Below are 16,004 nucleotides of genomic sequence, written 5' to 3'. Positions count from 1 at the left end.
GGCTATCCGGCTGTCGCATGTTTTGGAAAGCCAGTAAGAAAAATCCAGATAAATCAAAACTTGCGCTAACTTTGAGTTAAGAACCGGGTAAATCCGAACCCACACATCTCTACTTGAAATGAATCTCTGATACAAAATGAACTGTAACAGCGAAGAAACCTTCCAACTTTGCTTTTACATTAGCTGTATGAACGTAGGATGGACACTATAAAGAATAATAAATAATAGTATACTTTAAAATCTTAAAGACAATTGTTTTCTGTGAGAGAATATATTTTCTTAATCCCGGTTGTTTTTAAACTAACAAAACATGTTAAGGGCACGGAGAGCAGAAGATGTAAAAACCACAATATGAAACGCTTTGTACATTATATAATGGTGACGGAATTATTTGGAACAAATTGGTGTTAAAAGTAAAACCACTTCATTAAGCAATGTTCATCAGAACAGCGTCCGTTACTGGTGGTATCATTGCAGTAAGCAGGGCGGGGATTCACCCATGTAGAGTTGTCTGTCTCTGGGAAAGACGTACAGTACTGAAGAAACAGTGTAATGTATTATACAGGATATCAGTGGGGGACAGCCATGAATCCGTTCATCTTACTCCTGCTTTCTGACGGTAAGAAGCTATTTCTCTATCAGCCAGTGTTATACCTGTCTCCTCACAGTGATTACACCAGCTAATGGCACACTACAAACACGCAGAACAGACTATATACAGTACACAACAATGCACAGACTTATTATACAGATGGGTCCACGGTTATCTTGGCTAGTTTTCTGCGCCTAGGCACAACATGGTTTATTAACATAAACCCTTCCTCTATTGTTCCCAGATGCAATACAATACAGAGAACAATACAGCAGGAGATTAAGTAATTACAGCAGGGGATTAAGTCCGACTGTCCGATGTTATGTTATACAGTATATGGATTATAGAAATACTGGTACTGTTTTAAAATGCCTTCTATTAATTTTACTATAAATGTTGACACACACAGATATACATAATTACTTTAACTGTGAGATAAATACATATACAGTAGATCAGAAGGTGTTTCATTTTGGAATGAAATTGCCCCCTAAGTATGGTATGTTTCTGTACAATGGCCCTCATTCCGAGTTGTTCGCTCGTTCTTTTTCATCGCATCGCAGTGAAAATCCGCTTAGTACGCATGCGCAATGTTCACACTGCGACTGCGCCAAGTAATTTTGCTATGAAGAAAGTAATTTTACTCACGGCTTTTTCATCGCTCCGGCGATCGTAATGTGATTGACAGGAAATGGGTGTTACTGGGCGGAAACACAGCGTTTTAGGGGCGTGTGGTTGAAAACGCTACCGTTTCCGGAAAAAACGCAGGAGTGGCCGGGGAAACGGTGGGAGTGCCTGGGCGAACGCTGGGTGTGTTTGTGACGTCAAACCAGGAACGACAAGCACTGAACTGATCGCAGATGCTGAGTAAGTCTGAAGCTACTCTGAAACTGCTAAGTAGTTTGTAATCGCAATATTGCGAATACATCGGTCGCAATTTTAAGAAGCTAAGATACACTCCCAGTAGGCGTAGGCTTAGCGTGTGTAACTCTGCTAAATTCGCATTGCGACCGATCAACTCGGAATGAGGGCCAATGTACAGTGCTGTAGATTTTAAGAAGTTTTTCAAGACATAGAAATCATCTTGGCTTGGCTGTTGAATTTAATATATGCATCTGTTACACACAAGCAGAGCATATAGCACACTATGAGGTCTATGTACTAAGACTTGCAAAGAGAGAAAGTGGACGGAGGTAAAGCACCAAGCAACCAGCTCCTAACTGCCACGTTACAGACTGGGTCTGACAAACTTGTGGTTAGAAGCTAGTTGGCTGGTACTTTATCTCTCGCCAGTGTATATTTTTCCAAGGCTTAGTACATAGACCCCTACAACGTAACTATCAACATTCTGCACAGAAAAGAACAGGTGTGCGGAATATTTACCCCTTCTAATTATGAATTGAGAGCAAATTACCTAATTATGCCCGCTTAGACAATGGTTACTAGAGGAAAATACCTAAAGCCAGGTACACACTAGGTGACGGGTGGCGCTGATCTGATAAACGCTCCGATCCGATGGAGAGAATTTTTGGATCGTGAGGTTCCGTACAATTTCTTGCTCACTGTGTTCTTTTCTTTTGATCTCTAAAATGGATTGGGAGGTTGGGAGCTATATAGTGGAGCACACTGTATACACACACTGTACGTGCTATATCATTCACACAATCAGGATTGTTTTGAGCGTTAATCAGTTAAAAATGCCCTAGCACCCCTGCCTACACACTATCCAGTTATCCGGCCAATCCGCCAATTATTGTGCGATACTGATAATTGGGAAATATTGCACAGCATGTACCTAGCTTAACTGTTAAAAAAAATTTTTTTATAATAATAATAATTATATATATATATATATATATATATACACACATATATACATACACAGAATATGCTTCTTAGTAAGTAGCATATTTGTACAATAATGAATTAAACAAAAAACAGCTATTGGCATTTGTGTCACACTTAAAGCAGGAGTGAAAAATTAATGCTATGGACACTGGTACGAATTGTAAAATGGAGAAGATCCGAAAACTATGATCCATATGTACTAAGTCCTTGGAGAGAGATAAAGTGGGTGGTGATAAAGTACCAGCCAGCTCCTGTCAGTTTTCAAACACAGCCTGTAACATGGCAGTTAGGAGCTGATTTGCCGGAATTTTATCTCCATCTACTTTATCTCTTTGCAAGTCATAGTACATAGGCCCTCATTCCGAGTTGATCGGTCGCAAGGCGAATTTAGCAGAGTTACACACGCTAAGCCTACGCCTACTGGGAGTGAATCTTAGCTTCTTAAAATTGCGACCAAAGTATTCGCAATATTGCGATCACAAACTACTTAGCAGTTTTAGAGTAGCTTCATACTTACTCTGCCTGTGCGATCAGTTCAGTGCTTGTCGTTCCTGGTTTGACGTCATAAACACTCCCAGCGTTCGCTCAGACACTCCCCCGTTTCTCCGGCCACTCCTGCGTTTTTTCCGGAAACGGTAGCGTTTTCATCCACACGCCCATAAAACGCAGTGTTTCCGCCCAGTAACACCCATTTCCTGTCAATCACACTACGATCGCCGGAGCGAAGAAAAAGCCGTGAGTAAAAATCCTATCTTCTTAGCAAAATTACTTGGCGCAGTCGCAGTGCGAACATTGCGCATGCGTACTAAGCGGATTTTCACTGCGATGCGATGAAAAAGAACGAGCGAACGACTCGGAATGAGGGCCATAGATCCCCTAGGGGGACATTTACTAAGCAGTGATAAGAGGGGAGAAGTGAGCATGTGGAGAAGTTGCCCATGGCAACCAATCAGCACTGAAGTAACTAAATAGGTTTGGGATATTCTATAACAGTGATTAAAAAAGCAAAACTTCACCAAACCAATAGAACCAATGAGACATTTGCTTTCATTGTCTAACAGGCTCTAGAAAAATAAAAGATAATTGCTGATTAGTTGCTGTGGGTGTAATGCAGATTTACACCTTTAAATGTTTTTGTAAATATCCTTCCTGTAATTTATAAACAATTAAACAACAACTGAATTAGTAGAACCCAAAGTCCTAATTATTTGATATAAATGATTACATATTTGTGCCACAATATAACTACAAACAGCTCCCAGCTAGCACAGAATTAGCCTGTCATAGTTATACTATTTCTCATCACCCTTTATTAATCATGTTGTATTCGAGCTTAATTTATGCAATTATAACATTTTTATCACAGCATGAAAAGTGTATCAAACATAGGTCACATAAAAGTCAAATGTGCCCTCCGCACAATTATGGGGATAATTCCAAGTTGATCGCAGCAGGATTTTTGATAGCAATTGGGCAAAACCATGTGCACTGCCGGGGAGGCAGATATAACATGTGCAGAGAGAGTTAGATTTGGGTGGGTTATTTTATTTCTGTGCAGGGTAAATACTGGCTGCTTTATTTTTACACTGCAAATTAGATTGCAGATTGAACACACCCCACCCAAATCTATCTCTCTCTGCACATGTTATATCTGCCTCCCCTGCAGTGCACATGGTTTTGCCCAATTGCTAACAAAAATCCTGCTGCGATCAACTTGGAATTACCGCCTATGTTCTAAAATGTTAAGACCACATTTTTTAAAAATAACCTTTTTATAAATGAGATAACCAGCAGAATAGCACATTGAAGTTGCGATATTATACCACATTCAAAAAGGGCTTTCATATTGTGCTTCTTTATCCATTTTCCCAGGATTTGTGTGTGTAAACAATCCCTCAATATTAAGGGGGGTATCCTATTAGCTGTGATATCACAGTTTTGTGATAACTTATCACAAATGCAATAATTTTATATCCTTTTAGCGGTGATAAGTTATCAGCTATAAGGGGTATATTCAATTGATATCGAATTCCTGAATTTGTCGAAAAACGGGGCATTTTCGACCAAAAAAAAATGTTGCATTGGATTCGACAATTCAATATGGCACTTTGACAAAAAAACTGTCATTTCAGTTTCGACTTTTTGCTATTCGACAATTTCATGTCTGTAATGTTAAAAATGCGGCTTTTCGACAAAAGTATATTCAATTGAAGAATGTCGATTCGACACCAGTGCTTTTTCGACAGTCATTTCGGCAATTTCATTCCGCCCCCTTTTTCTGTCGTGAGCTGATAAGAAATTTTAATAACATGTATTGTTTGGTGTTTTTGTTATTTCTAATAGAATATCTATTTATATTTGAAGGGATTATCTACTTGGTTTGTCTATTTATGACCCACAAGTATTATTAATCGATTTTTTTAAAGAATATTTTTTGCTGTATTCGACTGAGGGAAATGTACCCATGATTCCACAGTCACCCAGGATATACTTCTCCAAAGCCACTCCTCTCTCCTCACTCCCATTTTTGAGACTTCAGGGAGACGAGCCATTACAGTCAGCTCTCTTGTGGAATTGTTTTTCAGGACAATCCCTGCGTTTTTCAACATATATATAATATTTTTTTTATATCGTATATATGTTTCCAAATGGCGGGAAGTCGAATCCAGGCTGCCCACTATTCGACGAATGGTCCGTTTTTCGACAGAGGCCGTGTCGAATCCATTTTTAATTGAATATGTCGAATTCAGTGTGACGATAGAGGGTTGCGGCTGTCGAATAGTGTCAAATCCAAAAACTGACGAAACCACGCCGTCATTTTACTTTAATTGAATATACCCCTAAGTCTCCATAGGGCTTATCACGGATTTCTCTTCACCATCTCCGAGCAGATGATAAGCAATGCAAAATCACTTTTGTAAGTTAAAAAGTCGGGGTTGGGTCAGAGCCCCTGGGACACCCCTCTGAATGACTAATTAGGCACTTAGAAGTTTTTTATTATTTTTAATTAGCTAATAGTGACATGTCAGTTTTGGGGACAAAAACTGCAAAGTGATGGAAATTGGTATACAAGGTATGGGACAGGTAAATAGGGTGCGTTATGAGTGGCACAAATGTTTTTAGATTTACAGGTGGTAGTAATCGGTCTGTTTCCACTTTTTTTTTTAAAGTACCCTAAAATGACCCAAATATATAGTCTTATACCCAGTTTTATGTACCCTAAATTTAATGAGAGCATTAATTTGGCTGAATAGCTTTCTAGCATTTTTTAACATTTAAACAAATGCATCTAAAAGCCGTTTGACCTAATTTAATGACACCAAAAAGTTTTATTTTAACCAGTAATAGACTTCTATTATGTTTTCCTATGTTAGTTTTGCTTTTTGGGGGGGTACAGGCAGATTCCCTAACTTCTCCTATACTTATCACCCCTTTTGCCGGCTAGAATTATCGCGCAAATCCCGTTATCGCCATTTTGTTAATAGGATAGGTGTGATAAACTGGAGAGCAAAGGTTTTTTTGGGGGGGAGGGGGAGATATGTGTGTAACAAAAGCCGCAATCGCAGATTGCGTTATCGCGGCTAACATGCAAATAAAACCTGAAAATAAAATATTTATTTTTGGCATTAATATGAGTGTGGCAGATTAGTTGTTACATTCGTGCTTTGATGATTAACCCCTTGCTACTCAAGTGTTACTTACAAGTAAATACAAATCCAAATTTTTGCATTTTATTAAATTTCCGGCATCCTGATCTTTAATTTACTATATGTCTTTCACTGAAACGAAGAAATATGTAGATAGATTTCCGCTCAGCATGTAGGACCAGGAGCAGTAATTTCTGCTAATTACTTCTTCACTGCACAGATGGTGGGAGATGGGGCAGGAAGAAGAACATTAAACTGCAGAAGGGGGCATTAGGCTGAATGAAGGGGTACAGGCACATGACTTACAGGGTGGTAGGGGGTGTTCAATAGGCGAAGCGGTCACCATCCCGCTAATCAGGATCCCGGACATCACAATGTTGATATCAGAATCCTGACTCGTGGGGAAATACCAACTCCGGAATTCCGGCGCCACAGGCTTTCATCCCTTTATGGGTCTCCACGACACCTATAGAGGGAGACTAAATCCTTTGGTGAACGCAGCAAGCAACCATGCCCGCAGCATGATCAGCACAGCGAGCCCGCAAGTGGCGAGCGCTACCTGTGGTCGGGATCCTGCTGTCGGTTAACTGACGGCTGGGATCCTGACCGCTGGGTTTACATACTGCTCCCTTTAATACGCAGGGGAGGGGTGGATAGTGGCAGTAGCGGATCTTAGCAGGACTTTTGCCAGGGGCGCCGCCTTTCCGGAGGGCGCCGCACCATGGAAAGATCCGTTACTGCTGTGCCCCCCACTGCCCGCTGTGTCCCGCTGTGAAGGGAACTAGACGCGTAGCGTCTAGTTTCTCTTCGTGGAGAGGACCTTTACTGTGCGGTGCGCGATGATGTCATCGTGCACTGCACAGCATTTCAACGGCACTACTACTGTACAGGGGGCATAACTGACCACGCCCACTGTATGAAGCCACACCCCTATTTCCCGCCCGGGGCGCAAAAAGGCATAGAACCGGCCCTGGATAGTGGAGTTGGCTTCATATTCATTTTCTGGTGGGAGGGCAGCTTGCTTGACTGCAGATATCTCCAGTTCCTGGAAATAGATTTCTTAGCTTACAATGTGAAAACTAGAGAGTCTCACCTTTCCACGGGGCTGGTGCACATTTCCATGGTGGCCACCAAAGATGGACAGTGGGGCGTCCCAGCACTTGCACATACAGACCAGAGCTGGGACTAGGCATAGGCATGACTAGGGGCTAGGGATATGCAGTCCAAGCCTAGGGCCAGCTCAGGTTGACAGCATGCAGCAGCGGGATTGAGACAGACAGATGGCACTGGTGGCTCCGCTCTGGCTTTCCTACCGCGAATGGACCGCTCAGCTCTGATTGGGCTACATACACGTCCTCGGCATTCCCTTATTGTACATCTATAGGCCCCCCCTGACTTTCCATTCCAATCCCCTGGGTGGAGGAAGTTGTAAGTGCAAAATCTGCCCAAGTCGACAGAATAAGATACAGGCGTTGTATTACGTCCATGTCTGAAGGCGGTTCATAATGCATTAGGGCTATGGCCCTGATCTGATTCAGACTTGTAGAGTAACTTGATGGTTAGCGTACACGTCTGATGGTGGAGACACTGCGTTGGTGCAGGACCCGTTCTGTGCTTATGCAGAATGTGTCCTGCATCCTAGCACGCAGTGCCCCCTAAGCCCCAGCCTGATTGACATGTTGGGGGCTTTTGGGGGCAGAGAAGGGGCGGTGACCGTATTTGTTCCTCCGTTTTGTAGGAATGCCAAGGTCAGTGTCTGCGTCTGGTGATGCAGAATTACTGACCTTGGCTGCGAGCCAGAGACGGCCATCTTGAGTAACCTGAAGGTGACACAGATGGCCGATGGTCCCGCAGTGTGATCCGATGGTGCGTCTTCAGACGTAACAGCAGATCATGGAAGCAGACAGGAGCCATCTATTTACACCAGACGCCTCCTGCTGCATTAGCATATTAGTACAGTATTGCACTGACGCTGCCTTGCGGCTGTGCAATATCATACAAGTCTGAATCAGGCCCTATATACCATTAAACAAATAATTGATATATTTCATATGTAACATTGATGTTTTATTTTGCAGTGATTGTCGGTCGGATGGTTCTGTACCAGCCTCAGGACGTTGTGTCCGCCGGTGTGAATGACGCCGCAGTTATCAGATGTGTGGCTAATGAAGATCTAGAAGCTGGAACTCAGATCGCCTGGTACAGAAGGAGATGGAGAACAGGAGAAGCTCCTCTGTGTGTTATATCTTGTTTATATAATGATAATACATACAAATATGCCTGTAAGAATGCTAAACACACGGCTGTCCTGCAGATACGCAATATACAGGCTGATGATACTGGAGTTTATTACTGTACTGCAGGGTCGACTCTGTCCCGAAAATTTGGGAATGGGACAACGCTGATTGTTGCAGGTAAGATAGTGAATAATGGGGGTCATTCCGAGTCGTTCGCTCGGTAAAAATCTTCGCATCGCAGCGATTTTCCGCTTAGTGCGCATGCGCATTGTTCGCACTGCGACTGCGCCAAGTAAATTTGCTATGCAGTTAGGTATTTTACTCACTGCTTTTTCTTCGCTCCGGCGATCGTAGTGTGATTGACAGGAAATGGGTGTTACTGGGCGGAAACTGGCCGTTTTATGGGTGTGTGGGAAAAAACGCTACCGTTTCCGGAAAAAACGCAGGTGTGGCCGGAGAAACGGGGGAGTGTCTGGGCGAACGCTGGTGTGTTTGTGACGTCAAACCAGGAACGACAAGCACTGAACTGATCGCAGATGCCGAGTAAGTGTGGAGCTACTCTGAAACTGCTAAGAAGTTTGTAATCGCAATATTGCGAATACGTCGTTCGCAATTTTAAGATGCTAAGATACACTCCCAGTAGGCGGCGGCTTAGCGTGAGCAACTCTGCTAAAATCGCATTGCGAGCGAACAACTCGGAATGACCCCCCATGTGTTCATGATCATACATTAAATATTCCACAAGAAGTATTGTGATAATGAGTCTTTCAGTGATGTAGCTATTAGTACACAGGGCACTAGTGCATACAGACCACGAGTGATCCCCGTTGCGTATAGACCACACTTGCACAACAAGCAGCTGCTATCAGAGTTTCCCAAGTTACAGAGACTCGCAATGTAACGCGACTTACAATTGCACCAGGAATACGCACAGGCCCTCATTCCGAGTTGATCGCTCGCTAGATACTTTTAGCAGCCGTGCAAACAAATAGTTGCCGCCTATGGGGGAGTGTATTTTCTCTTTGCAAGTGTGCGAACGCCTTTGCAGCGGAGCTCTGCAAAAACATTTTGTGCAGTTTCTGAGTAGCTCCGAACTTACTCAGCCCTTGCGATCACTTTAGACTGTTCGTGTCCGGAATTGAAGTCAGACTCCCGCCCTGCAAACGCTTGGACACACCTGTGTTCTTCCAAACACTCCCAGAAAACGGTCAGTTAACACCCACAATCTGTCAATCTCCTTGCGATTAGCTGTGCGAATGGATTCTTTGTTAAATCCATCGCACAGCAACAAACCTCTTTGTACCTGTACGACGCGCCTGCGTATTGTGGTGCATACGCATGCACAGTTTTGCCATTTTTTTAAACTGATCGCTGTGCTGCAAAAATCAGCAGCAAGCGATCAACTTGGAATAACCCCCTGAGTAGTTTGAAGGGACACCAATTGCACAAACCCGTCTTTTACATCTTTACAAATTCCTGTATTATTATTACACTTTATTTATAGGGTGCCACAAGTGGTCCACAGCATCATACAAAGGGCAACCGATCTGGGATGCAAGAAAAGTAGGCTGTGAGAATAGGAAGGAGGTGCACACATGGGGAATGTTATTAAGGACGATTTTTGCTGAACTCTGCATCGACCTCTATGGGGTTGAAAATTGTAGCCAAAACCAGAAGACTTGTATCAAACCCAGAACAGGGAAAATGATCAGTGAAATGAAAAAAGTGTTAACTGAGTTTGGCTGGAACCTTGCGAGGTCCCAACTTGGGTCTCTCCTTTCAGGAATTCTGGGAATAATAGACCCACAGACCCCAATAATGAGACAGACATTTTCGGGGAAATAATGGGGTGATTATAAATATCTACCATGGCTTCTGCTTCACCCAGGTAACAGTACTGTACTAATGGCGAGATGTATCAAGCTTTGGAGAGAAAGAAATAAAGCGGAGTAGTTGCCCAAAGCAAAACAATCTGCCTCTAACTTACATTTCATAGACTGTGCAAGATAAATGACAGTTAGGAGCTGATTGGTTACTATGGGCAACTTCTCTGCTTTCTCTCTCTCTAAGACTGGATACATTATCTTAGAAATCAAGTGAAGATGGTGCCAACAACGGTATAGCTTCAGTGCCATATATTAGGTTCAATAATAGTAATTATGTAAGCGACTGTCAGAGAGAATACTTGGAGTGCCCTCTGGTTATTCATTGCCGCAGGATCAGGTTCTCTGCCCCTACTGTAGATAAAGTCAGAGCAGACACATGTAGGTGGTTGTCATGTACAGTGTCAGGGATCAGATGTACTCTGATCATACCTAACATGTCACAAGGAACCATTTATAGAACAGGGATCATTGGTTCCCCTCCGATTAGTGTGTACCTGAATACGACCACATACTAAAGAGGTGGCTTGTGGCATTGTTTCTGCATGCAATGCTGCTAGATCACACCTACCCATGTGTGCAATCCATTCAGATTTCACTGGTGTCCAACACAGTGGACACACAGCAAAATGGGAAATGAAAGAGCAATTATAAACCTGTTGTTGGTAGCCAGCATACATTTTACTAGCGTTATATAGTATATACTGTATGTAACACTGCCACCATCTGATGTCCCCAGACAGCTCCACACCCAGCAGGTCAGTCCATCTCCTGGCTCCTGCCCGGCCTCCTCTTCCTAACACCACCGTCCCGCTGGCCTGTGTGGTACATGGGGCTCGTCACACAGTTCATGTAACCTGGAAGATCTCTGGGACACATCACAGGGGCAGTATGATCTCCATGGAGGAGCCAGGTGGGACCTCGACTTTCCTGAGCTTCATCTCACTTCCCAGAGACACCTGGGACCATGGGGATAATGTGAGCTGTGACGTCTGGTTTACTTCCTCTCCTGTCAGCGTCCACTGGAGGATACCAGAGATACCAGAGAGAGGTAACAATGCATCATGGGAGGGGGCGTATTTTAAAAATGTTTGTGTAAAATAAAATTACAAACTGGGGAAAGGAACATGGATTTAATCTTCACTGTGCAAATATTTTCCAGAAACGTTCTGTGACTTGTGATATAGGGGGTCATTCAGAGTTGATCACTGGTAGCTGATGATTTTCGCAGCGCAGCAATCAGGTGAAAAAAATTGCATTTCTGGGCATGCTTATGCCCCGCAATGCACACACGCGACGTACGGGTACAAAGCTCTTTGTGGTTGTGCTCAGGTTCTAGCGAAGTTTTCCTGCGTACTGGCGGCTGCAAGAAGATTGACAGGAAGGGGGCATTACTGGGTGTCAACTGACCGTTTTCAGGGAGTGTTTGCAAAAATGCAGGCGTGGCTGGGCATTCGCTGGGCGGGTGTATGACGTCAAATCTGGACAAAAATAGGCTGAAGTGATCGCAAGCGCTGAGTAGGTTCAGAGCTACTCTGAAACTGCGCAAACTGTTTTTGCAGAGCTCGGCTGCACAAGCGTTCGCACTTCTGCTAAGCTATAATACACTCCCCAGTGGGCGGCGGCACAGCGTTTGCACGGCTACTAAAACTAGCTAGCGAGCGATCAACTCGGAATGACCCCCATAGTAAGATGCTACATACACTGGTGACATGAATAAACAATACATATACTTATATTACCCATGTTCTAGTCCCACAAGTTACAATTGCTCTGCCCTGTTCCACCTCAGACACTTCCACTGCTAACTGGAATAACAGTGATGTCATCAATGGCGATTCCCTGAAGACAGCAGAAAATATGGGTTTTATAAGGCTCCAGCAGCTAATGCACGTTATCATTAGTGTTAAGTCCTTAGAGCAGCGGTTCCCAAACTTGGTCCTCAAAGCACCCCAACAGTCCAGGTTTTAAAGGTATCCATGGCTGAGCACAGATGCATAAATCAACTGACTGAGGTACTAATTAAGCCACCTGTGGCTAAGCATGGACATCCTTACAAAATGGGCCATTAGGGTGCCTTGAGGAATGAGTTTTGGAATCTCGAGTTTGAATGGAAACTTGCGTACCCACTGAAGAAGACAAAAATACAACACTGCCACCCAGTGGTAGATTACCAGAATACCTACATGGCATTGCTGCTTTGTAATCACTTAGAAATACATTGTATTTAAAGGAAATACAGCTCTTGTATGACCCTTCTTAAACTATAAACTTTACATACAAAATTGCAATCAAATTAAGTTCCCAAAAATGTCACATAATGCTGTGACCTTTTGGGATCTGGAGTGAAATAGTATACAATGGGATGCAAAGCCAAAACATTTAAATAAACGAGTACCTTTGTACCTTGTAAAACCATGCTGCACTGCAGGTGGTGCAGATGTAACGTGCAGAGAGATGTAGATTTGGGAGGGGCAGGTCCAAACTCGCATCGAAATTGCAGTGTAAAACTAAAGCTGTTCAGCATGTGTGGGCTACATGCAAAAGCAGATAGTATTTACCCTGCATGCAAAAAATATAAAATAATAATAATAAATTATCTATGTATCTGCACCCCTTGCAGTGTCCAGGTGCAAAGTTACTTGCTTTCCCCCCTCTTTGCTCAAAACTCAGAATCAGCCCTAACATGTCTACGACAATCTACATGTGTTCTGCACCATAATGTAATGTATCATTCCATAGGATATACTTCTGACTGTCAGAGATACCTGATACCAGTTGTGACTGTGATTTTTCTGCTGCTGCTAATTCTGTCTGCCCATCTTATCTGGGCTTGCAAGCAAACAGGTAACAAACACATTTTTCAAAACAAATTCTGGACAAGTAGACATCACCACTGACCACACATACTGTATAGTACAGAAAGATTTACAGATCTAAAAACTGCAAGCAAAATTTTTTGTCACTTTTTCAAAAACTTTTCCAACTCTGGGATATGAATATTTTGTGTCTTTGAACAAATTAATCAAAGAATATTTGTGAGATATCACCCCAGAACACCATTTTTTCTTACTGATTACTTGGACAGGTTCCAATAGGAGCCTGTATCCTGGCTTCTAAATTAACCTTTTGAGTGTAATATAAGGATTCTTGAGTTTCGGGACTGCCTGTAAGTCTTCATAAATATGCCCTCTTATATAGAAGTGTTTATACACCGAGCCTAGATTTCTGGGCTGGCCACAGGACGGGGGCAAGAGAATTGCAGAGCAGCCCCCCTCTAGTGGTTTTCAATTGAACATTTTTCAATTGCACTGTTTTATATGTAATTACAACAACTGATAGTTGGGAAGTGGATGTGCTGCGGTACACACATCTTTCAGCATATCCGCTACTATACCACTAATAGGCCAGCGTTTCTGTTGAAAGAGTAGTGTGCTACTGCGCATACTCCAGTTTTTTCAGAGAGGCTTCATGTCCTATCCCAAGATGGCCACTGAGATCTCTCCTAAGCATGTCCAGGAGCCAGTACGGAAAGCGTCATGAGCAGTTTGGTGACGTCATACTTGGCGGAATTGGGCAAAATCCAGTAGGATGAACTACTCTCCCGGGAGTCATGGAGAGATTGCCAAAATTCAGTGTCCATGCTAGGATTAAATATCACATTGAACTATAGACCCAGAAGAAAAACAAAAAATCTGCAAGAAAAATTGGAAGAATAATTTAAATACCTCTATGTATGTATAAAGATCCTGTATGTTTCTATATCCCAGGTACTAATAAATATCCTGTATGTTTCTATATCCCAGGTACTAATAAAGATCCTGTATGTTTCTATATACCTGGTAATAATAAAGATACTGTATGTTTCTATATCCCAGGTACTAATAAAGATACTGTATGTTACTATATCCCAGGTACTAAAACTCGAAGCTCCAAGGACCAGGATTCTGCCGCTGAGGTAGATATAATTTTACGCACTTATAAATTATAATGTGACAAATATAATAAAGGGCGAGCTAAAATCCCATATGCAAAAATATTTGGGGAAAACTAATTTGGAACAATGGTCCTAGAAGTATCTATTGTTAGTTACATCCTAATGCAATGCGTGCGCGTTTCTATCACGGGTCTCTGCTCAAGGCCATTATTTTAGTTTTAATGAAACTTAAAATGCAAAATAACTGTATGTTTGGGGCCAATCACAGTGCATTAACACTATTAGATAAATAATATTAAAGTAAGCTAAAAATAAATACTACTGCTAATGGATTATTGCTTAAAGGGGTTTGGCCACCCTTTAGCATTAAAGATGGTCATCATCATCATTATTATTAATAATAATAATAATATCAATCAGCCTAGGCCTTTTGGACTGATGAGGGCGTTATATAATTTGATGTGAGCTACAGCTAACCAATAATTTCCCACCACCTCTGACTCACCAAACATGTGCATCATGGGGCCAGAACACCCTATCACTTCCAAATACAGATGTGTAGAACAAAATGGAAGTACTTGGGTGCAGATCCCCCCCATCCCTGCGGCTAACCTGTCCTACGGACAAGCAAACACTCAGTTGGGATTCTGGCACCAATATTTTGAGTGCCGGGTTTCTGACCGTCGGAAACCTAACGGATTCCCTCAGTTCAGAACTTGGATTTAAAAACAGAACCAAGATTTTTGACTGTATTATTGATTTTTATTATTTATCAATGTTTATTGATTTTTATAAATTTTAAAGAGAGAAACCTGACTCATATACTGTACTTTTCCTCTAAGCAGTGTGCATTGCTCTCTGTGTTAACCATATAATTCAGTTATGATTCCCGATACAGTCTTTATCTGTGTCTGACGCATTCGCTTAGACATATGACACAGTCCTGGCTTAAGCTGACTTTCATCTCTGCCCCATCTACTGTAACTCAGAGAGTATTACAATACATTCCTTATTATTGATTTAGCAGTTAACATTCTTGTGCAGAGGAAACGACAATGCACGTTTCACTTGTTCAGCTTTTACAAGGCGAAGAGGCTAAGGGAACTAATTGCTTTCAATATACAGGGAAGAGGAATTGTACTGTGCATTTTAACAGCATTAAAAACCTTGGGAACATTTTCCCAACCTGGAACATCCCTCTATATTGCCAGCAAATGACAATTATATAGAAATGGGAATATCAGTAGTGGAGATATACAACCCACGCATTATTGTAGGCAGCCTTCAATGAATGTGCTTTTGAACATTTTTTTTTTTTTTTTTTTTTTTAGGATTCGATTGTGTATTCACAACTGGATATTAATCATCTAACCAAGGGTAGAAAGTAATTCTAGGACAATGGACAATATTATATGAATAGCAGCCGTCTGATGAGACGAGAGATATTCCTGGCAGCTATTCTTCCATAATACCATAAATACACTTTGTACTATGTCTTTGTGTTTCTTAAAGCTAATATTTTCATAAACAATTCATATTTCCCTAAAACATTTATTGCCTCTTTTAATAGATGCTATACTGTGCAAAATTCTTTTTTTTATTATGTGTAAAGGTGTAACTTTTTCAATAGATTTTAATTCCAATGTGCTTTTGCGCTTGATTGATGATATATCCAGAAAAAGTTCTCTTTGGTAATATCTATACATCCTGTGCAAAATTCTGACTGACCACTGTCCCTAATTTGAATAGTAAAAGGAACACCGTGGAATAATCCACCCTAGGGATCGTGCTAGATATCAATCAATACATAAAATAAATAAATAAGTATAAAAAATATGCAGCAAAATTTAGTAAGAATAA

General features: G+C 41.9%; 1 protein-coding gene across 1 annotated transcript; it reads left to right on the top strand.

Annotated features, from left to right (window-relative positions):
* Positions 1-522: 522 nt before the first annotated feature.
* LOC134981318 (immunoglobulin alpha-2 heavy chain-like) lies at positions 523-15,590 on the top strand. Its single transcript, XM_063948662.1, has 5 exons — positions 523-619; positions 8,166-8,501; positions 10,947-11,258; positions 14,122-14,165; positions 15,476-15,590. Exons 1-5 carry the CDS (start codon positions 553-555, stop codon positions 15,530-15,532), a joined length of 816 nt encoding a protein of 271 aa, XP_063804732.1. The 5' UTR covers positions 523-552; the 3' UTR covers positions 15,533-15,590.
* Positions 15,591-16,004: the final 414 nt, after the last annotated feature.

Source organism: Pseudophryne corroboree, chromosome 12 (assembly GCF_028390025.1).
Source record: "Pseudophryne corroboree isolate aPseCor3 chromosome 12, aPseCor3.hap2, whole genome shotgun sequence".
In the NCBI taxonomy this organism is placed as follows: domain Eukaryota; kingdom Metazoa; phylum Chordata; class Amphibia; order Anura; family Myobatrachidae; genus Pseudophryne; species Pseudophryne corroboree.
The sequence above is the reverse complement of the archived record's forward strand: the minus strand, read 5'-3'. Positions and strand labels throughout refer to the sequence as shown.

What these genes read in the sequence shown, in the direction of transcription:
- LOC134981318 (XM_063948662.1), top strand. Translation starts at nt 553, where the DNA reads ATGTATTATACAGGATATCAGTGGGGGACAGCCATGAATCCGTTCATC. An exon ending in GACAACGCTGATTGTTGCAG is followed by an intron (nt 8,502 to 10,946) that starts GTAAGATAGTGA and finishes TGATGTCCCCAG; the next exon opens with ACAGCTCCACACCCAGCAGG. An exon ending in ACCAGGATTCTGCCGCTGAG is followed by an intron (nt 14,166 to 15,475) that starts GTAGATATAATT and finishes TTTTTTTTTTAG; the next exon opens with GATTCGATTGTGTATTCACA.